At 37.7% G+C, this 15,657-nt stretch overlaps 1 protein-coding gene across 6 annotated transcripts in view; it reads left to right on the top strand.

Annotated features, from left to right (window-relative positions):
- Window positions 1-14,580, top strand: part of KLF3 (KLF transcription factor 3) — a 36,993-nt gene extending 22,413 nt beyond the window's left edge. For 5 of the 6 annotated variants that reach the window (XM_006129527.4, XM_006129526.4, XM_075930558.1 and 2 more), the window contains exons 4-7: window positions 3,913-4,408; window positions 5,467-5,617; window positions 9,879-10,039; window positions 11,915-14,580. In XM_006129527.4, the coding sequence (XP_006129589.1) occupies window positions 3,913-4,408; window positions 5,467-5,617; window positions 9,879-10,039; window positions 11,915-12,096 (990 nt within the window). In that variant the 3' untranslated portion in view covers window positions 12,097-14,580. Of the gene's footprint in view, window positions 1-2,443; window positions 2,594-3,912; window positions 4,409-5,466; window positions 5,618-9,878; window positions 10,040-11,914 lie in introns of all 6 variants that reach the window. The other variant, XM_025187967.2, reaches the window with a different exon arrangement.
- Window positions 14,581-15,657: the final 1,077 nt, after the last annotated feature.

Genomic DNA, 15,657 nt, shown 5'->3' with positions numbered 1-15,657 from the left:
ACAGAGAAGTTTGTTATACTTTTTTCTATTCACTTTATACATCCATTGGCCTTTAACATTTTTTATACCTAAGATTTCTTCTTTTGTTTACAAAAATAAGTAGGAAAAAAGTATGTAAAGGAAAACTTTGTCTCCTCATTTTTTCTGTTACTGACATTATCTGCAGTTCAAATAGGACTATAGCAAGTAAAATCTCAGAGTGAAGGAAAGCTTAGAAAAATGAGACAACCTCTCCAGACTGGCACAAAAGAATAGCTGACTTAAGCCAAATCTCTGCCAGTTTAGTTACAACAATGAAAACCTTTCATTCCAGGCAAAATCAAGAGGTCTAGAGCAGGTTTGAATCCTCAACAAATCAACTTTTGAAAAATAAAATTGTCATAATCCCAATTTTTGAAGAGTCTTTGTTGCTTTGAATTTAATCTGTAACTTTTTCTAAACTAACATTAAGAAATTCTTCCAACAGCTCAGAATCATTTTAGTATTTTTCTGCACTACTGTTTTAATAGGCTGGCATTTTCCCAATATGAGTTTTATTTGACTTGAGTCTTGAAAGAAAGAAAGAAAAATGTTTTAATGAACGAAGTTATAGCCCAAAGGTGTTTTGTTCCTTTTGCAGTCTCCTACTTTACTGAAAAAATTCTCTCTTCTAAACAAAGATTTTAATTGGATAGTCTTTCTTCATTTTGCCTTTCCATTATTCTGTTACAGTCCTCCTTGGCCTTCTCAATACAGCATGATTTTAAAAACAGAAAGACTTGTTAGGCCCCTGTTCTGCAGAAACTTATGGAGACTGAGACAACGTACCTACTCTTATGCATTAAGACAGTCACATACACATATGCCTGTAGACTCAGAACCTTATATTGTCTGAATATAAGATAACTTTACTTGGATGAAAAATGTTCTAGGAATTCTACTATTTTTCACTGGTGCTGGAACAAAATTTAAAAAATAATAAATGTAGATGGTGATATTGTGATAACTCTTCCAGGCTTCCATTGATGCCCCGCTGCACTATTGAATGTTTCTATGGCATAGTGAGGTCCCGTGGACTTGGTACTGTAGGCCAACAGCATAAATTTTAACCCTCGCATTTAATATAACTTATGTATTAAGTGTTTGAATTTTGACCTACACCATGCCTTCATCAGATTCAGTAGATGAACTGTTACATATTAAATTCCATTAATAATCTGTGGCCTTGATCACTGAGTTCTAATAAATATAATTATTTCTTTATCCAGCAGTGCTTGTAAGTTCTATGTATATCTTATTCTGAGTCACACATATACTAAATAGTTAAAAGATCTAAAACATGAATTCCTGTGAACTTTATTAAAAACAAATACTGGTATGATAGCTGAATTATATATCTACTGTAGGTATAAACATAAGATTTCTTTTTATATGAAAAATAATCCTTTAAGATCAACTGAATATAATTTCTACACAGATCCTTAGTTTAATCCATTGTATAGTATTAAGTTCTAAAACTGAAAAACATTATTACCAACCATATAGGTAGCAGTTCTCTTTTAATTTCCCTATGTGTATGTAACAATTTTTTCTATTAATGCTAGTTATGTGTATGCATGGAGTACAGAATAAACTACTCAGCTTTGTTTTCATATATACCATTCATAGGAATGCTAGAAAAACTTCCCATTTTCTAAAGTGCATAGTATTGTTTCTTGCAATAATCAAAACAGAGGCAATAATTCCAAAGCAATGATATTTTTGTCTAACCTTCAAATGAATAGCAGTTAAAATACACCAAAAGCGGTAAGGAATGAGTGGAAGAAATACAGATATAAAAGCAAGGCAAGACCTAGCTAGAATTTTTAGCCTTAACAAAATGCATTTAAAATATCATGGGAGTGATTGTATACTAGAATCCAATAGCTTTCTGCTAATAAATTATCACTATCCTTATAATTTTTAAAAATTTACAACATTCTTTCTGCTCCCAACGTGCTACCAAAATCTAAGCTGTGTTTTATTACAGCCAGGAAACAGCATAGCAACAAAGCAAAGATTGACACAACCAAGAACTACAAGTGGAAATTCAGTTAATAAAACTGATACCAAAGTTATCTTTTTAAATTTTAGTTGAATCGATAGTTTACACTTTGTACAGTTCATATTATGGCATATCTCATCACTTCAAATAAGCAGTTATTTTCATTAAAAATTGAGTGGGCTTTATACACTTTTAATATAAGAAATTTTTCAGTATAGTATCTCAGAGGCAATATATATAATTCAGTGCTATTGTGATTCTCACTTCTTTACTGGAAAATGTTGTTGCTTAGATATTAAAGGGTCAGCACTGAGCATAATCTTGAATGGGAATGAACATCGTCAACTTACTCCCCTTGACTTACAGGAAATACATTCAGCACCTCAGATAATCACACCTTTTTTTCCCTTTTCTGGATAGCTCCGCTTCCCAAGTTTAAAACAGCAAGTGAGTTGCATGCTCTTCAATCCCACTCCAAGAAAAAAAACACACTGAAGAAATGGTTTAGAATTTACTTATTTACTTTTTTCATATTTGCTGTCTGTGGTGCTGTCTGCAGAGCTCAGTTATGTAAGTTTTAGTTAAAGGGAGGGTGGGAGGGGGTGTGTTTAGAGTACATTTCTGTTAGTGAAAATTGTGGTTCAGTGTTTTCCAATTACTAGAAAAATCATTAGTGGTGTAGGATTTCTGGGACCTATTTCCAGTTTCACCATTATCCTGCTTAGCCTCCATAGTGCTTGAGTTTATCCATCTCTAAATGGGGATAGTACCTAAAGTACCTACCATGCAGGTTGGATATGAATCATAGAACTGGAAGGGACCTCAAGAGGTCATCAGGTCCATTTCTCTGCACTCATGGCAGGACCAAGCACCATCTAGATTAGGGTTGTAAGCGACTAGTCAGGTAGTCAACTACCTGATAAGCCTAGGCTTATCAGGTAGTCAAGTCACTACTCAACTACTCGCTTCCTCCTCCCTTACTACCTCTGTATCAGAGGGAACAAGGGGGGGAGCAGGAGCCAGTGCTGGAGGAAGTTGGCTTTGGTTTCCCCCAGCACCATCTCTGTAGAGGGGGAACAAGGGAGGCAGAGGCTCAGCGGGGTAGCTGGCGCAAGCCAGGACTGCTTCAGTCCTGGCTCATGCTGGGTCCCCAACTGCTGCGCCTCTGCTTTTTAAATGTAGTAAGAGCTGTCTGGCTCTTAGTATGTTTAAAAGCAGACCGCAGCGGGGGACCAAGAAGGGGAGCCAGGCGGCTCTTACTACATTTAAAAGACAGAGGCACTGCGGTTTTGGAGCTGGCATGAGCCAAGACTGCCTGGTCCCAGCTCACACTGCCACTGGGAACTATGCCCAGCTCCTACTAAATTTAAACTGCAGAGCTGCAGTGGGAGTAGTGAGTGCACCCCTCCCCCACCTTATCAACTAACCAAGTTGTTGATGGAAACTCCATCAACTACTCAATTAGCTAATTAAATGCTACTTAACATCCCTTTTCTAGATTGTCCCTGACTGATGTCTAAGATGCTCTTTAATATCTCCAATGATGGAGATTCTACCACCTCCTTGGGCAACTTATTCCAGCGTTTAACCACCCTGACCGTTGGGAAGTTTTTTCAAATGTCCAACCTAAACATCCCTTGCTGCAATAAATATTTGTAAAGCACTTTGAATAAGTCTTGAGGAGTCAGGTTTTGGTCCACTTTCATCTTACATTGTGTACTGCTTCCCAAATGATTAGTGAATCAGAAATTGAATCATTTCCCTTGTGAGAAATCTTGTGCATTCTCTCAGAGAAAGGAGTAAATGAAAAATGCCATGATTGCATCGTTTCCCCTTCACTTCAACGGCCATTTGTAACTCAATTCTCATCTTTTTTTCTTCCTCTACAGTCATACCCATCCAATTACATGGACCAAATGAAGTCAAACAAACATAGCGTCATTTATCCGACCCCAAATATGTTGCGTGATACATTCTATCCAACCCCAGAAGGACTATCTAATGGAATCCAAATGGAGCCAGTTGATCTTACAGTGAATAAACGAAGCTCTCCACCTTCAACAGGAAGTTCTCCTTCTCCTCTGAAATTTCAGACTATACATAGAAGAGGCTCACCTGGATTATCTTTGTCCTCACCCAGCCCACCTTTGAAAAAATTCACCACCCCACCTCCCCCAGGTGTTCAGCCTTTTCCCATGCCATTAACAATCCCTCCAGTAATGGCTGCTCTTTCACGTCATGGACTTAGGAGCCCTGGAATACTTCCAGTTATACAGCCACTTGTGGTCCAGCCTGTTCCTTTTATGTATGCTCCACATCTCCAGCAATCTATACTTATGTCTACGGTTCTTACAGAAGAGTTGGAAAATCCAAGTAGCATGCCAGGTAGGTGCTGCTGTGCTGTATTTCTCCTTTATCCAGGACTCTTTTATGCAGGGCAGTTGCCCTGTCAACAGTTTCAAGGGGGTTTCTCTACTGCTGTGCCATTTAGTGGTTTGGGGTTATATTTTGGTTTTGTTTTGGGGAAAGGGTGGGGGTGGAGGAGAAGCAGGGTGAAGGTGTTCCTCCACTCCATTCTGCTGCCTATAGGGGGAGTAGATTTGTTTTTTAGTTTGCTGTGGTGTGATTTGGTATTTTTGTTTAGTTCAGTTGCTGGGGGAAGGGAGACATGAAACATTTTCTGCCCTGGCCAACAAAAAAACTAGGGACACCCTTCCTTTTTTGCTAGTCAAATCTGTAAAATAATTGTATCCAGGAGTTTTTAGGGTGAGTCTGAATATTTTGAAGGGAAATGAAAAAGGGAGACAAATATTCTTTTGTCGTCTTGTAAAACATAAAATACCTAGACTTCACTGTTTGATCTTTTCCCCTAGTTTTATTGGTTCAAATTCTGCTCTCGCTGATGCCCATATAAATCTATTGATATCCGTAGAAGTAATCTAGACTACGTCTACACTGCATCCCTCTTACGCAAAAGCCTATGTAAATGAAGTGTTGATTAGCATATTGCCATGCTTCATTTGCATAATTAATTAGGGGCCATCTTTGCGCAAAAAGGAGCTATCGACACAGCTCCAGTTTGCGCAAAAACACTCTCTTGAGCAAGAGCCACTCTTCCTGAAAAAATGAGGAAGAACGGCTTTTGCTCAAGAAGGTGTTTTTGCGCAAAACGGAGCTGTGTAGATGGCTCCTTTTTTGTGCAAAACCAGTCCCTAATTAATTATGCAAATGAAGTGTGGCAATATGCTAATCTACGCTTCATTTGTGTAGACTTTTGCGCAAGAGGGAATCAGTGTAGACGTAGCCCTAGATTTGAACTGGAGTGCATAAGAATAGACTTGATGCAAAATATCATGTTAGTTTGGGGAGATTTTAATGTACAAATTTTGTCTGTTTCCTTTAACTCGCATAACTCTTTATATATTTGATTTTTTTCCCTCTAGTGCCTGTAATTGAATCTTATGAGACGCCCATATTGAAGAAAACAATCAAAGTAGAACCAGGAATTGAACCACTGAGGGCCGAGTTTTGTCCTGAACAAATGTCTCCTACAATGATGACTTCCTTGTCTCCTCAGCAAGTGATGTTGCAAGAGTAAGTAATTAATTCTAAAGTATCTATCTTGTTGATGCATAGTGCATTACTGTATATTGGGTTCCATAGACAAGGGCTACAGAATATAGGTTCTTTGAAAGGAAAATCATTGTGTTTTGAAGCACGTAGTAAAATATCCTAAATAAGGGTTGCAGACTGTAAATTAATGTGGGTGTTTTGCTTAGGTTTCTCCTCCAAACCTCAACTTTGTTTTCAGCAGTATAATGGTAAGTAGCTATGCTATGTACGTGCGAATTATATAGATCTTCTATATTTGCATAACATGTTCCTAAAGTCATATATGGGGCCAGTCATGCGAATCACTACAAATGCAGCTTCCAGTGCAGTCAATAGTAGATTTTCCTGCAAGTTTTGCAGAACTGGACTTATGTTTAAACAGGTATTAAACTGTGGTAACCTGGTATTACAGTGGGGATGGGGAAAATTTTGGGACCTTTTCTTAGAGAAGTAGTGACACCTTGTGATGATAGCAGGCCTTTGATATTTGCATAGGAGAAATGCCTTTTTTTGTCCCCTGTAGCTTCTTTCAGTTCTACCCCAGGTGAAGTGTTAAAAATCATCATTTCCTCAGGAAAATTCTGTCAGGCTGCCACAGTCACTCAGCTTTCTAGAGAGCCTTGCCTGGGCTTCTGCCAAAGCTGCAGCAGCAGCGGGCACTATGCTGGTGATGCCAGGGACTGCCAGCACAGTTATAGCATAGTTGTAGCAGAGCTGAAGCACCTAGTCCCATAGTCCCATCCCCACTGGAAGCATTACATGGGAGCAGAGTCCCCTACTTTCCAGGGGTGGAGAAAGAGAGAGCCAGGCCAGACTGTTAGCAATAAACCCCTGGATTGAGTAGCCCAGGCTGGGGCAGAGAGAATGAGTTGGGCGGCACTCCCCTTGATCACCATCTGGACTCCACATAGGGCACCAGCTGCTCTTTCCACACTCTGGCACATCAACCTTCTCCTACTGCCATCTAGTGTTGTTAGTTCTGCAGTGATTGCAATCTGAGCTGTAGTGCTGTGAAGACTCATGGTTCAGATCCTGCTATTGATGCATGATAAGGAGGCCATTTGTACATAAGAGTTCTTAACTTTATCCTTCAGAAAAATCTAGGACATCATATACAAAATACTACACTAAGCTTAAAGTTAGGAAAGTCAGATTTTGAGTTGCACAAGCAACCTTTACTTGATGCTCTCTGTATATTCATTGTGATATTTATATGATAACATACTACTTTTTCCACAAGACTCTTGCCTTATTAAACACATGGGTTGGACATATAATGTGGCTGAATAAAGGTGGCACAAGCAACTATACATCTGGCATCTTCTAACTCTTGACTGAATGAATTTGCAATCTAAATACTGGAGACAGGAGGGGAGGGATTGTATATTAAATATATAAAAGCCATTGATGTTTTACAATCTAGCTATCTTAATCCAAAGTCACTGTCTTTTGTATGGGAATTAAATTGTCCGACTTCTCCCTTTAAATCAAAGTTAATGTATTGTTCTGAGAGTATTGGCATGTGCAAGTATGGATGCAAGGCAATATGAAGTCTTAATTTTGTGTTTTCTTGTTTGTGTGAAATTAAATTTGATTCATGTTACCATCACCACAGGGACTGTGGGTGTGGGGACAAACGATGCTTAAAGATTCTGTCATAACATGATTTTTGGAAGACATTGTTAGCTGTTAGAGAAAAACACCCAAATGCACAAGGCTCAAATGAATTCAGATATGCTTGTGTACACAGAGATAAGACCTTATGGAATTACAGATGACCATTTATTTCAGCAGTTATTTAATATTGTTGGCCCATCTTCTGACAACATTGTCTCATTCCTTAAACCAGTGTACTCCTCTGGAAATCACTTGCAGATTCACTTTCTAATGGAAGAGAAATAAGAAAGAGAGTTTGAGTGTACTCTGAGGCTATATCTACACTCCCATGGAGATTGACACTATAAGATGGATCCACCAGTAGTCAGTTTATCAGGTCTTAGTGAAGACCTGCCAAAACAACTGCAGGTCTTCACTCTCCAATTGATCCTGTTGTTCTACCACAGACAAGAAGAGTAAGCAGAGTTGATGGGAAAGTTTTTCCTGTTCATCCCCTGTGGTGTGGACCCCATGGTAACACTCCATGATGTCCAAGATCCATCAACTCCAGCTACACTATTTATGTAGCTGGAGTTGCATACCTTAAGTCAACTTTCTGAGGTAGTGTAGATGTAGCTGAAGTATAACTTGCTTTATTTACACACACTTATTCAAGTCTGGACTGTCACAAACTGCAATCAGGCAATCTCATCTTTCACCAGTCAGCTTGCATGTCAGCACCTGCTTTTCAAGAAGCTAGTGTCTCAAGAATTGCCTTCAAATACAGAGAATAAAGCAGAGAATTTATTCTCTTCCGTCTCCATATCCTTTGTGAAAGGACTGCTGCATAACTAAACTAACAATAATAGAACATTTCTTCTAAGACTAAAAACTTGCTCACAATGTAGGAACTTATCAGACTGTGCAACAGCATCATCTGGTGACCCCAGCATAATATTTTCCCTGCATATACTCTGAGGTTGAACAACAAATCTTTCTGTTGCTGGGCATGCTTTTTTGAGTTACTCATGGTAACTTACGCTCACAGAGTTGTCACCTATAAAATATAGGACGCAGGGTTACATGAAAGTAAAGCCCAATAAATATTTCCACAAAACATGTTAACACTTTTTTCACTCAATCTCTTCATCTTTTTTTTATCTATTCTTATAAAGAGTTTAAAGGAATAATTCAGTGAATGCGCATTGTGCTTTTTGTTCCTACAGCCAAGTGCATAGCAATTAACGTGGAGGAATCATATCTGCTATGAAATGGGCTGCAGATTTTAAGTCCATGACCCTATTAACAGAATGAATTGCAGATTCCTCACAAATCATTAATTTCTAGCAAGTTGATTTACAGAGAAATAAGAAATCATGATAGTGCTTGTAATACATTTTCCTTTCTGAACCTGATAACTGATTTTTCAAAAGATATGAGTACCTGCAATTCCCATTGACTTCAGTGGAAACTGAGAGCTCAGAATTTCTAAATTTCAGGCCCTACAGATACTTTCTCCAAGTAACAAACTGCTTAAGATAAAACTGAAATGTTGTTAGATGTAATGTAAATTTAGTTTAAAAAGATGAAGTACAGTAATTGCTGAAAAAGCTGGAATTCTAACAAGTTTATTTTTATCAGTTGAAGGCAGGTTTCCTAGAAAGTCTAAGCATCTGTGTATGGCACTTAAGTTTTACATAAAAGCTAGAAAATATCTAAGAATTTGTAATATGTTTTCATTTTTCAGGTGTAAAATGTGGCTGGGGAAGCTTTATGATTTGAAAGACCTGTCTATTTTTAAAAAATATATTTTGCTCATTTACTTCCTCTAATATTGGCATAAAAAGTAGGTTCATGACTGTGCCAGTGATTTATATATGGAGCTGATAATATCCTTAGGTGTGCTTATCCACGTATATACATAATTATTTGTATAAAAAATTGTACAAGCAGTATGTATATGTCTTACCTGAATAGTACCTGTGGGGTTAAAAGCAAGAACATCATGTTTATGAAGGTGGAGTGCCAATTTCAGTCTTTCTGTGGGTGTGACATGAAGTCTTAAATTCTACTTTTAGGAACTGACATCAGTCCTAAGAGAGGCCGCACCCTTCTGCCAGCACCAAACAGGAAATTCTTAATTACTCTCTAAAGGAGAGGCTGGAACAATAAAGACTCTGAGTTCTGCTTTAAGACTAAATATATGATGTCTTTTAATAGTAAGAAAAAGCTGTTTTAAATTAAAAACAAATTAGCTGTCTTTTAAGGAAGAATAAAAATATAAACAAAAGCAATGAAAGTTAACTGGAAAGAGAGTTTGGAAATCCTGAGTTTACTTGCTGTGAAATGAGATTTTGACTTTCATTCCTTTATAAGTGAAAATAAATTAAAACCCAAGCATGCTGAGAAGAATATCTTTATTTTTGCTTATGCCACAAAGTGAATATACTCAAAAGAGGAATGAATTAAAATATCACTACTAACATCTATGAAATTTGCTAACTCTTCTTACATTATATGCATATAATAGAATTTAATTCACACTGCCAAGAGACTGTCTTAATGAATAAAGGAGCTCTATTGTGGATCAGTGCATGTTTACTTTTGTTAAATATTTTTCATTTTAACCTATAACTTCATTTTTTAGGAATCACCCCTCAGTTATAGTTCAGCCGGGAAAGAGACCCTTACCTGTGGAGTCTCCAGACACACAAAGGAAACGCAGAATACACAGATGTGATTATGAAGGCTGCAACAAGGTCTATACTAAAAGCTCCCATCTAAAAGCTCACAGAAGAACGCATACAGGTACGAGTCTTGATACACTTTCTTTTCATCAACATTGGTTTGCATCAATCTAAAATAGGCTTCTAGATAAATAACAGGTGCTTCAGGCTTTTTTTAAACAGAAGGAAATACATAGGTAATGTAAATGTATCCCAATTATTCTGTTAAAAGTAAAGAATACTAACACAACATTCTAAGGGAAGGAAGTCTAAAGCAATCTAAGGCACATGTCACTGGAATTTCCATCATGTAGTGGTATAAGGTCCTCCCTTATATCTGAGTTGATTACAGAAATCCAGGATTCAAATTCAAAGCTGATGTAGTGACGTGTCAGGTATAAATGGTAATGTCATGCAGGTTAGACACGTTCGATATTCATTTGGGTTTGCAAAATGTATGTAATGTAGGAATATCTATAGTTGGAGCTAGAGGTATGAATGATGATGGAGAAATAGTCACACTATCCCTAATTAAACTAGCAAATTACAAACCAAGTGTAGCCACATTGTGAGTAGTGAGATGATCTAGCTGCTCTGAGTTTATGCCTGTGGTCTCAGATACGGGTACATGCTCTAGGCATCCCATCCTGGCAACTATGCTGCTATGGCAACAATCTTTTTTTTAGCACTATAGGCCAGTCAGAGCTGTGTATGTCTCTTTGAGCTGGGAATAACATCCTTTATGCCAAAAATGGATATGCCCTTACAGGCCCTGGATTAGAAGAGGGATGTAGCAGGAAAAGCAACTAACAGACGATTGTAAATCAAGGCAGGCTTCCTCTAGTATTTCTTATATGCTTGTGTTAGTTGCTTTTTTTTTTTATACTATACCCACTTCCGCCCACTTGGTCTCCAAGGTACTCTTTTGCACACCCTCCAAATGCTAAATAAGTGCAAGTTGTACTACATCACAAATTACATCACTGCTACATTTGGCTTTGAAACTTCCATAGGGATAGCACTTATTTATTTAGGCCTGAACTATGTGCCAAATCTAAAGACTCTTAAGATTTGTGCATTACATCCAGCCACTCTTAACACCCTATCAGATAAATTCTGAATGCTCTTTTCTAAGAGTGCTTTTCAAATGAAGATGTCCCCATACCTATTTTCAGTCACCATGTTACAGTCATGTCTTGACATGTTGTTTGGGCATATACTGGAAGTTTGTGACAATAAGACCTGTTCAGAGAAAATGCAAGGCCTAATTCCTGTTTACACTATGGCCATTTACACCCCTGTAATGTAATGGAGCTTAATGTAAATTTGAATCCGATTCATAGAGGGAAAATTGCAAATGCTAACATGCAAGTTTTACTGTAAGCACATGAATAATATCAAAAGCTTGTGCTTAACTTTAAGTACTGAAATCTAAGTCTTTGCAGGATCAGAGATCTAAGATTAAGACCATAACAAGTGCATGTGGAACAAACCAATGGCAGGGGTAAGACTGGAAGGATGCGGTGACAGAGTAATGCAAATGAGATGTAACAGAAACCCCTTCTTTATCTAGTCATTTTGTGCACTTTTAGAAATGCATAAACAAACCAAGACCTTCACAAACTATGCTAGCTAGATGCGTCAGTTTGGGTAAGTTAAATAAAAGCTTTAGAGGGGTAGTTGAGTTAGTCTGTAACAGGAAAAATTTAAAAAACAACAAATAGACTAGTAGCACCTTAATGACTAACAAGACATGTAGATTGTATCATGAGTTTACATGGGCACAACCCACTTCTTCAGATGACGAATAAAAGAATTAGTTGGGATCAGAATGGGAGAGGGAGAACAAATCATTTGGTATAAAGCAGTTGACATGTTTATAAACATTCAGAAACACCCTCAAAGCTCTGATTTTTTTCCCCACTTTAAATCCTGCATTCTCTGTTCCCTTTCCTAGGTGAAAAACCATACAAGTGCACCTGGGAGGGATGCACATGGAAGTTTGCTCGTTCTGATGAACTAACACGACATTTTCGTAAACATACTGGAATCAAACCCTTCCAGTGCCCGGACTGTGACCGTAGTTTCTCACGCTCAGATCATCTTGCTCTCCACAGGAAACGCCATATGCTTGTTTGAATGTCTCTTCTCCCTCAACTCCCATCACGCTTCCTTTTTTACATGTTCATTTTAATCTGGATTCAGCTGGACTGAATCTCTGAGCTTATACAATAAAAGCTTCCATATGGTCAGTAATAGATGTTATCTAACCCTGCTATGTCCTTGCCACGGGTCAGACCTAAAGAATGTGAATGGTTTTTTTTCCTAGGGATGCTTCCTGGAGACAGTATGTGTAATGTATTCCTTTTTGAATAAGGAAATTTGTAAACTAACAACTTTGTTGGTTTTGCCATAAAGTCAGCCAGCATATATTGATCAATTAGTAAATGTTATTCAATATCCAGTCCTTGCCAGAGACTTTATTTGAGCCCTGCAAAGGATATGCTCTTTTTTAATGCTCAACAGTGCAATGAATGGACTTTCCAACATTGCTGGTTACAGCAGCATGTTTAAAGCAACACTTTTAGAAAGACACCTTCTCGCTGTAGAAATCCACTCTGCCAAGACAGGTTAATTATTATCATTCACTCAGTAAAATGCTCTCTTTACATCATGAAAGGTTAAATGATAACTGATTTGGACTAATGAATAATACTATCTGAAGAATCATCAGCAGAAATTGGTATATATGCATGATTGTGCCTCTAACCCAATGTCCCCTATCTTTTGTATTATACTGTAGTACATGAGTTTGTGTTTATTGCATGATGTCTCCGTAGATTCCTTAAATGTGTGATTCCTATGTGACACTATCTCTGTTTTGTGTGCAGCCGTACAGATGGAACACACATGGTACTTCTATGACAGACATTACATTATTTTCATAGAGCGCTATCATACCTCATTTCAGGGGTAAAGATATATTTCTCAGTAATCACTCCCCTGTATTTCCTGTTCTTTAATAATTTCATTGTACCTCAGAAACAGCAATTGTTATATCAAAATGCTCCAAACTGTACCATTGTTGGAAATGTGTGCCAATTTGTTAACACTACAGTATTTAAATTTTAGTTCGCAAGATTTTTTTATGGCAAAAATGGCATCCAACTGGAAGCACATCCTGAGAGAAATTGAATTGTGTAACTCTCTCAAGTGACGAGAGTAGACTTGATTAGCCATTTAATGACTCTGTGATTTGGTTTGTGGCTCTGTTGGTTTCTTGATGGTAGGTGGGCCAAGAGATCCCTTAGATATGTGTGTTGTATTAAAAAACTGAGTCAGGGAGGTTCAAATCCCAGTATTTGTTAACAAAATAAAATAAATACCCAGGTGTAAAGCAACCTCAATGTTGGTGCTAAATCTGTTCCAAATCTTTGGAAGTGTTAACTGCACAAAGACAGAGGTTCCTGCATATATTAGTTGACTGCTTTTGGGGCACTACAAGGAAATAAGATGTTGTTTGTCTAAACTGTTATGTCCACAATGGTTTTTGTTCAGTTCATTATGCAAACCAGGCACCATTCCTGCAATATGCAAATGTCATAGTTAAATTTTAACCTCATGGAAAAACTTACTGGAAAGGAAGATATCTGCCTGCTACTTGCTCTGGGAAGGAATTTGAGACCTATAGCACAGATAGTGTTCATGCCCCTAAAACACTGGACAGCTAGAAAATCCTAGCCAGTTTACTGTCTTGACAGTGTGGCTCACATCTACCTGACATTCACATCTGCTCCCCACTCTCAGTGCAACTGATAGGAAGGGGAGGGCCTCTAGCAGTATAAGTATAGGCCAATGTATAGATATTTGGGAGAGTAAAGAATAAAATTATACCTTACAGTTAATTGAACTGTAATGCCAAGAGTCAGAGTAATTAGGGATATTGTCAATTCTTGTATAGAAAAGTGCAAAGTGTGCTACTGCCATAAATACAAAGTATTTCTCCCGCTCTAAAATTAACACTCATATACTGAAGTATGGGACTGGACATACATTTAATCTAAGGAATCTCTCACTCTTCTGTAGTGCTGTGGTGTTAATCAAAACATACAGCCTGGAAGTTTCATGTGAATGCTGGTGTAAGGGATCTGAGCCGGTTTCTGCTTTCCTAAACCACCGTATGTCTGGAGTAGCTTTACTGGAATGAATTGAAGCTATGCCAGATTTATAGTTGTGTAATCAATAAAAATTTAACTACCAGGTAAATTCTTTCAACCTTCTGTGGATTCATAGCTCTGTCATTAACACTGAAAAATCTTCCTGGAAAGAGAACTAGTATAGGCTAGTCCCATTAACATCACAGAATCAAAATTGATATCTAAGCTCTTGTTTACAGCTAGCTGTTCATGTACACTGTACTCATTGACTTTAATTGGGGCTCTACGCAGTGCACTCTCACAAGTCAATTCCTGAATTTGAACCTTGAAAAATATCACGGGGGGTGGGGCTAGGTGTTTGGCATGCTGTGGTGAAAACAACTCAGTTATAACCTGGAAACAAGCAGATAGGTTCCTATAAAGAAAGGCGGGTCTCAGACATTCTAATTCCATTTCTATTTTGAACTTAATTTATTCACATCTCATTTGGTATTTTTGTGACAGTACATTTCCTGTGCTGCTTTTTTCTTTTTGGTCTTTCATGAAAGAATTTTGTTAAGTGTTTGCATCTGGGGCCATGTGCTCTTCTGGCATAACTTCACTGAAATTAGTGAAGTTATTCCAGCAATCATTAAATCCCTGAGATGTAGACTATTAAATCATGTTCTCTGGTTAACCTGTTTGCCTCTGTTTAAAGATATTTATAGTGAGTTGTAGGGAGAAATACTGTTAAGATGCAATATAATTATAAAATGCCCATGGCCATATGCTTTATGATACAGTCCGTCCTTGCTATAAGTCTAAGATACATTCCAAAAAATTTGAACTGATAGCAAAACAACTTAAAGCGAGGATTTTTTTTCCCACGGCTGCCTTTTGTGCGCAAATTTTTTTTTTGCCCAACTTAAGAGCGGGGAATGGGATGACTTATTACACATCAGTTCCTACTAGCTTCAACGACGCTAGTGCAGATCGGATGCGTATTTGGGTGACTTATAGCAGGAATCCCCTGTATAGGACACTGACAGCAGACTTAAATTTAAACATTAAATAGAATCTTAATTATTTGTAACCAAATAAGATAGTTTCATGTAAATGACCTGTTATAGGATTTTTCACTTTATGTATGTGGTGTTGGATCTTCTGGGAAGTCAGAAAAGAGATTACAAAGTAAATTTTATCTTTTTAGTTTAAAATGTGAATCTGCATTTTAAATGGGGCATTAACTTTGGTTTGGGGAGTGCATCAAAAAAAAATTAACTAAGGAAATACTAAACAAGCATCAGCTCCTATCTAGAGAGCTCACTCCTCTTGTTCACCTGGATGGAAGCAGGACTGGGTCTAAAGATACACACACAACTCTGCAGCAGGATTTACTTTGTGTATTTAAAAGAAGAACCTGTGCACTAGCACTGTGTAGCATGTAACTTGGAATACCATTATACTAATATTGTACCTGTATGTACCATTTGACATTATAGTGGATTACATTATAATGGATTTCCGAGACAATCCTTCGGAGTTAAACAGGTATGACAGTAAT

The sequence above is a fragment of the Pelodiscus sinensis genome, chromosome 5, assembly GCF_049634645.1.
Source record: "Pelodiscus sinensis isolate JC-2024 chromosome 5, ASM4963464v1, whole genome shotgun sequence".
Taxonomy (NCBI): Eukaryota; Metazoa; Chordata; order Testudines; family Trionychidae; genus Pelodiscus; species Pelodiscus sinensis.
Note: the sequence above shows the minus strand (reverse complement) of the source record. Positions and strands in the feature narration are given on the sequence as shown.